The following is an 8,225-nucleotide window of genomic DNA, read 5'->3' as shown; positions in this document are numbered from 1 at the left end:
CTGAGCCGAAGGCAGACGCTTAACCGCTGTGCCACCCAGGTGCCCCTGAATCATGGAACTTTAAAAAAAATTAAAAAAATAAATTTAAAAATTTAAAACAGAAAAAAAAAATCATTAAAATAGTAATGAAAAAATAAACCTAAAACCAACTCTTAGTTAGGTTGCGTATTCTGGCCTTTTCTCTACTTCTACTTTTCTCTGCTCCTTACTAATCGCTGGTAGCTAAACAAAGGCAAGGAGGAGCTAACCATTCTGGTAAGATTTTCCTGTTCCTTGACATCCACTTTTTGGTGTGATTAGTACTGTTTTAGGATTCAAGGGAAAGAATGAAAGAACTTTAAGCTCTACAAAGTAAGTTTGTGGGAAGAAAGTGAATCTATGTTATGCCTTTTCTACCCATGGCTAATGAAGAGATAACTATAAACCTACTTCCTTTCATCATTACAAGTGACTATTACTACCTTTACCTGTATGTACCAGAAATTTAGCTAAGGTATTTACCTTTTTAATTTTTTGGAAAATGTCATGAATTGCCCTGGGTATCACTCCCAAATAATCCTCTGAACCCATCATGGTGTGTGTTTTCCCTGAAGCAGTCTGTCCATNGTTTTTCCTGAAGCAGTCTGTCCATAGGCAAATATGGTACCTGGAAAAACAAAACACACATGCAAAGATTAAAAATGAATCGATAGGGTATGAAACTATCAGTACTTGAATAGAGAACCAATATTAAGATATTTCTACATGAATACAAACCATTGTAGCCTTGTATGGCAGAATCTATGATTGGTACGGCTATTTCTTCGTACACATTTTTAGTAGTTTCATTACTGTGAAAGACACGATCTAAAAAAAAAACACAACACACACACACACACATACACATAGAGGTTAATCAACAAATCAACTTTGTTTTCTTTCTTAGTAGCNAACTTTGCTTTGTTTCTTAGTAGTTGTCCAAAAAAATAAAATTGTCAGGATATGGTAACATAAAATATTTAGGACACAATATTCTCTTCAACTTATTGGTCCTTCGAAAATATACTTCTCTATGAGGTGAGATGTGTTGGTCCTCACAAAGAAAAAATACAAGTCAGACTTCTCAGCTATCCTATGTGCTTTTAAGAGGCAGTAGGGCATAGTGGCTGAATTCAGGGGTATAGAATCAGACTGCAAACCTGGTTCCACCACTTATAAGCTGTGTGACTTTGGGCAAGGTGGTTGATGTCTCTGTGACTCACTTACCTAATCTGTAAAATGGATACGTATTCTCTCCCTCATAGAACNGAATTATTGTGAACATATCATTAATACTTAGGAAATGTGAACTATTACTATGCTTTGAGAAATTTTAAAGTTTATAACATATTTGACAAGAAGGCCTGGCTCAAACTATACTGAGAAATGCACACATATGGAAGAAGAGACCCGAACAAAGCTGAAAGGTTACAGGGAATGACTAGTTGGCTGGCTGCTAAAGGAGGCTGGGTTTACAGTAGCATTGGTGCTGATGAGTTCACTAGTCTAGGATGTGGTTCTCTGCTTTTGTTAGCATAATTAGCACATTAAAAATGGACAACTCTTTCAATGGTGGCCTCATATTAAAATCTCACAAGAAGTGGATTCGTAAATCAGGAAGGAAATGTATCCACCTGCAACGAGTAATTCAGTGGTCAGACTGTCTGCATTCTGACCACACATCTGCCCTGTTGGCAGAACTAAATTGAAAACCAAAGTGCCATCTGAAGCTGCTTAGGGATTATGATTGCAGAGCAAGGAGAGATGGTACGATGATTAAAATCTTAATGCCATTTGCTTTAGATGGGTGGATAAGTCCAAATCCTCTGTGGGTGTGCATAGCTACTGAGAACCTACGTAGATCACGTGTCTGAATGCTTGTGTATCCCTCACTCTTGGCTTTAAAATCTCTGGGATATATTGTTTTACCTTTTTAAAAATTATGCTAATGCTCTAAAACAGTCCTTTACCAGAAATTATTTTCTCTTCCATAGATCTTTGCTCCAAAACCTTTATGATGACTTTCTAGTTTAATGCTAGTTCAACAACCTAACCATTCTTACTCCTGAAGTTGTTGTGAGGACCTCACTGATATTCTGAGGTGCCTAAGTGGCAGCATGCTACTGTGGCTGGATTNGCTGGATCTGGAGTCTGACTCTTCCATTTGCTGGCTGTGCGACTCCAGGCCTGTTTCAGTCCCTCACTGAAAGATACCTACCATATAAGCTTGTTAAGGGGATCAATGAACTGATCTGTATGACATGCTTAGAACTGTGTCTGGCACATTGTCAGCAGTACGTTCATATTAAATCAATACACAAATCAGTCTAGTCAACCTTCAGGGTCTCCATGTTCCTCTGTGCTAGCGAGCTCTCACTCATCCTGCAGGTCCCAGTGTCGGTAAAACCCTTTTAGACACCTAGACTAGTTAGATCCGCTATAAACTCTCACAAAGTTTATGTCAACACAAGTGTAATTACTCGTTTAAAGCCTATCTCAACATATAAGTTCCACAAACCTGGGGTTGGTATCTGCTGTATTCCAGCAGACACAGAAGGAACATCTTTAGTATTTATTCTTTAAAGAATTTTCTTAAAAATAATTGTGGAGGAGGGGAGTTAAGATGGGGGAGGAGTAGGGGACCCCTTTTTCAGCCGGTCCCCTGAGTCAAGCTGGATAGGTACCAGACCAGCCTGAACATCCACAGAACCAGCCTGAGACGTGGGAAGACACATCTGGATCTCTACAAATGAACATCTCCAGCGCTGAGTATTGAGGTATGAAGCAGGGAGCTGTGAAACCCCTCACAGATATCGGAAGATAAACGGAAGGGGGAGGGAACCACTGCGTTCAGGCGCCGGGAAGCGGTAGTCACCTGCACGGGGGAGTGGGCGGACTCGTGGCACCCGCGGCACCCGTGAGCGAGGCGGGGAATGCACGGGACCAGACTGAAAACCGGAGCTCCAGTGAGCTCACTGGAACCAGACGGAGACTGGGAGCTCCGGGAACACGCAGGGGCGGCTGTCAGCTGGCGGTGTTAGAAACACAAAGGACAGAGACGCGCCGGCCCTGGAAGTGAGGGCTGGGACGCGGGCTGTGCNGGGACGCCGGGTGTGGGGCGCACAGCCCGGGATGCTGCAGGGTTGAGCAGCACCAACAGAAACAGAGTTAAAGTGGCCAGAACATCAGTGGAGAACGATCCGCGATCCCTCTGTTCTGAGACAGAGGCTGAATTTCAGCCGCTGCTGCTCTCTCAGAAGAGGCATAGCAAACCGCCAGGGAAAGCCGCCAGAGAACAAAAGCCTGGAAATACCGGCTCACAGTGTGCCCACCCCCATCCCCCCTTACAGGAGACACGGAGACTCTACCCAAACAGGGTTACCTGAGTATCGACGCAGCAGGCCCCTCCCCCAGAAGGCAGGCTGAAAAATCAAGAAGCCCACATCCCTAAGATCCCTATAAAACAAGTGCACACTGCCTGAGTCATGGATTAGGGTGTGATCACAACGCTCCGTAAGGAGTCCTTCATCGGGCTTCTCCACCGGGAACCTGCTTCTTCCTCTCCCACTCCTCTGCTTGGGTTCCCTTTCTTGCTGACTGTCTCTCTCTCTCTCAAATAAATAAATAAACTCTTTAAGGAAGAAGCCCACATCCCTAAGATCTCTATAAAACAAGGGCGCACGGCCTGGGTCCCAGTCAACACTTGGGCTCTGGACAACCCTGCAATCTCTCTTCATCAGAATGACGAGAAGGAGAAGTCCCCCCCAGCAAAGAAAAGATAATGAGTCTGTGGCCTCTGCCACAGAATTGGCCTCGGCCACAGAATTAATACATATGGATGTATCCCAATTATCAGAAATGGAATTCAGAGCAACAATGGTCAAGATGATGAGTAAACTTGAAAAAAGCATCAGAGAAAGCGTTGCTGAGAATATAGAATCTCTAAGGGTGGAAATGAGAGCAAATCTGGCAGAAATTAAAAATTCTATGAGCCAAATGCAGTCAAACTAGAGGCTCTGACAGCCAGGGTGAATAAGGCAGAAGAACATATCAGCGAATTGGAGGATGGGTTAGTAGAAGACAAAGCTAAAATAGAATCTGGGCTTAAAAAAATCCACGCCCACGAATGTAGATTACGGGAGATTACTGACTCTATGAAACGATCCAATGTCAGAATCATCGGAATCCCCAAGGGGGTGGAGAAAAACAGAGGTCTAGAAGAGATATTTGAACAAATCGTAACTGAAAACTTCCCTAATCTAGGAAGGGAAACAAGCATTCGTGTCCAAGAGGCAGAGAGGACCCCATCCAAGCTCAACCAGGACAAACCTACGCCACGGCATGTCATAGTGCAATTCGCAAATATTAGATCCAAGGATACAGTATTGAAAGCGGCCAGGGCAAAGAAATTTCTCACGTACCAAGGCAAAGGTATCAGGATTACGTCAGACCTGTCTACAGAGACCTGGAATGAGAGAAAGGCTTGGGGGGGCATTTTTAAAGCTCTTTCAGAGAAAAACATGCAGCCAAGGATCCTTTATCCAGCAAGGCTATCATTCAGAATGGATGGAGAAATAAAGACCTTCCAGAATCGCCAGTCACTGACNCGCAAATATTAGATCCAAGGATACAGTATTGAAAGCGGCCAGGGCAAAGAAATTTCTCACGTACCAAGGCAAAGGTATCAGGATTACGTCAGACCTGTCTACAGAGACCTGGAATGAGAGAAAGGCTTGGGGGGGCATTTTTAAAGCTCTTTCAGAGAAAAACATGCAGCCAAGGATCCTTTATCCAGCAAAGCTGTCATTCAGAATTGATGGAGAAATAAAGACGTTCCAAAATCGCCAATCATTAACCAATTTCGTAACCACGAAACCAGCCCTACAGGAGATATTAAGGGGGGCTCTATAAAGGTAAAAAGGCCCCAAGAGTGATACAGAACAGAAAGTCACAATCTACAGAAACAAAGACTTTACTGGCAACATGGCATCATTAAAATCGTATCTTTCAATATTCACTCTCAATGTAAATGGCCTAAATGCTCCCATAAAACGCCACAGGGTTGCAGATTGGATAAAAAGACATGACCCATCCATTTGCTGTCTACAAGAGACTCATTTTGAACCTAAAGATACATTCAGACTGAAAGTAAAGGGATGGAATACCATCTTTCATGCCAATGGACCTCAAAAGAAAGCTGGGGTAGCAATTCTCATATCAGACAGATTGGATTTTAAACTAAAGACTATAGTCAGAGACACAAAAGGGCACTATATTATTCTCAAAGGATGCATCCAACAAGAGGATATGACAATTATAAATATATATGCCCCCAACAGGGGAGCAGCAAGATACACAAGCCAACTCTTAACCAGAATAAACAGACATATAGATAAAAATACATTAATAGTAGGGGACCTCAACATTCCCNATAGACAGAACACCCATGCAAAAAATCGACAAAGAAACAAGGGCTTTGAATGCCATACTCAACGAGTTGGACTTTATAGATATATATAGAACACTATACCCCAGAACCAAAGAATACTCATTCTATTCAAATGCCCATGGAACATTCTCAAGAATAGATCATGCTCTGGGACACAAAACAGGTCTCAGCCAATACCAAAAGATTGAAATTATCCCCTGCATATTCTCAGACCACAACGCTCTGAAATTGGAACTCAACCACAAGGAAAAACCTGGAAGAAACTCAAACACTTGGAGGCTAAGAACCATCCTGCTCAAGAATGACTCGATAAACCAGGAAATCAAAAAACAAATTAAACAATTTATGGAGACCAACGAGAATGAATACACAACGGTCCAAAACCTATGGGATACTGCAAAGGCAGTCCTAAGGGGGAAATACATAGCCATCCAAGCCTCACTCAAAAGAATAGAAAAATCTAAAATGCAGTTTTTAAATTCTCACCTCAAGAAGCTGGAACAGCAACAAAGGCACAGGCCTAATCCACGCACGAGGAAGCAGTTGACCAAGATTACAGCAGAAATCAATGAATGAGAAACCAGGAGTATAGTAGAGCAGATCAACAGAACTAGAAGCTGGTTCTTTGAGAGAATTAATAAAATTGACTGACCACTGGCAAGACTTATCCAAAAGAATAGAGAAAGGACCCAAATTAATAATATTATGAATTAAAAAGGAGAGGTCACAACCAACACCAATGAAATTGGAAGGATTATTAGAAACTGTTATCAACAGCTTTAGGCCAATAAATTAAGCAATCTGGAAGAGAAGGAGGACTTCCTGGAAACCTATAAACTACCAAGACTGAAACAGGAAGAAATTGATTTTTTAAACAGGCCAATTAATTATGAAGAGATTGAAACAGTGAGAAACAACCTTCCAAAAAACAAAACTCCAGGCCCGGACGGTTTTCCTGGGGAATTCTATCAAACATTCAAAGAAGAAATAATACCTCTTCTCCTAAAGCTATTTCAAAAAATAGAAACAGAAGGAAAGCTACCAAACTCATTCTATTAGGCCAATATTACCTTGATCCCCAAACCAGGCGAAGACCCCATCAAAAAGGAAAATTACAGACCGATTTCCCTAATGAACATGGATGCCAAAATCCTCAACAAGATCCTGGCTAATGGAATCCAACAGTACACTAAAAGGATTATCCATCATGACCAAGTGGGATTCATCCCTGGGATGCAAGGGTGGTTCAACGTTTGCAAATCGATCAGTGTCTTAGTTTTTATCCAGAAAGAAAAATTCAAAAATCATATGATTCTCTCAATAGATGCAGAAAAAGCATTTGACAAAATACAGGATCCTTTCCTGATTAAAACTCTTCAGAGCGTAGGGATTGAGAGTACATTCCTCAATCTCATAAAAACCATCTATGAAAGGCCTACAGCAAATATCATTCTCAACGGGGAAAAGCTGGAAGCCTTTCCCTTAAGATCAGGAACACAACAAGCATGCCCACTCTTGCCACTATTATTCTACATAGTACTAAAAGTCCTTGCAACAGCAATCAGACAACAAAAAGGGATAAAAGGTGTCCAAATCAGCAAAGAAGAAGTCAAACCGTCTCTCTGGGCAGATGACATGGTACTCTATATGGAAAACCCAAAACACTACACCCCCAAACTACTAGAAGTTATACTGCAATTCAGTAATGTGGCGGGATACAAAATCAATGCTCAGAAATCAATTGCATTTCTATACACGAATAACGAGACTGAAGAAAGAGAAATTAGAGAATCCATCCCATTTACAATAGCACCAAAAACCATACGTTACCTTGGAATTAACTTAACCAGAGACGTAAAGGATCTATATTCTAGAAACTATAAATCACTCTTGAAAGACATTGAGGAAGACACAAAAAGATGGAAAAATATTCCATGCTCATGGATCGGAAGAATTAACATAGTTAAAATGTCCATGCTACCCAGAGCAATCTACCCCTTCAAATCTATCCCGATCAAAATATCAAAGACATTTTTCAAAGAATTGGAAGAAATAGTCCTTAAATTTGTATGGAACCAGAAAAGGCCCTGAATCTTCAAGGAACTGTTCAAAAGGAAAAACAAATCTGGGGGCATCACAATGCCGGATTTCGAGCTGTACTACAAAGCTGTGATCACAAAGACAGCATGGTACTGGCACAAAAACAGACACATCGACCAATGGAACAGAATAGAGAATCCAGAAATGTACCCTCGGCTCTTTGGGCAACTCATCTTTCATAAAGCAGGAAAAAACATCCGGTGGAAAAAAGACAGTCTCTTCAATAAGTGGTGCTGGGAAAATTGGACAGCTACATGCAAAAGAATGAAACTTGACCACTCTCTCACACCATACACAAAGATAAACTCCAAATGGATGAGAGACGTCGATGTGAGACAGGAATCCATCAAAAGCCTAGAGGAAAACATAGGCAGCAACCTCTACGACATTGGCCAAAGCAACCTTTTTCATGACACATCTCCAAGGGCAAGAGAAACAAAAGATAAAATGAACTTGTGGGACTTCATCGAGATAAAAGGCTTCTGAACAGCCAAGGAAATAGTCAAAAAAGCTAAGAGGCAGCCCACGGAAAGGGAGAATATATTTGCAAATGATACTACAGAGAAAAGACTGGTATCCAAGATCTACAAAGAACTTCTCAAACTCAGTACGCGAGAAACAAAGAAACAAATCATAAAATGGGCAGAAGATATGAACA

General features: G+C 41.5%; 1 protein-coding gene across 1 annotated transcript in view; it reads right to left on the bottom strand.

Moving 5' to 3' along the window:
* Positions 1 to 569: 569 nt before the first annotated feature.
* LOC117800689 (centromere-associated protein E-like) overlaps positions 570 to 8,225 on the bottom strand; it is an 11,671-nt gene continuing 4,015 nt past the window's right edge. The window contains exons 3-4 of the mRNA XM_034653241.1: positions 757 to 846; positions 570 to 646 (exon numbers count right to left, since the gene is read on the bottom strand). Of these exons, the coding sequence (XP_034509132.1) occupies positions 570 to 646; positions 757 to 846 (167 nt within the window). The remainder of the gene's footprint in view (positions 647 to 756; positions 847 to 8,225) is intronic.

This window comes from Ailuropoda melanoleuca, unplaced genomic scaffold (assembly GCF_002007445.2).
Source record: "Ailuropoda melanoleuca isolate Jingjing unplaced genomic scaffold, ASM200744v2 unplaced-scaffold747, whole genome shotgun sequence".
Classification (NCBI taxonomy): domain Eukaryota; kingdom Metazoa; phylum Chordata; class Mammalia; order Carnivora; family Ursidae; genus Ailuropoda; species Ailuropoda melanoleuca.
The sequence above is the reverse complement of the archived record's forward strand: the minus strand, read 5'-3'. Positions and strand labels throughout refer to the sequence as shown.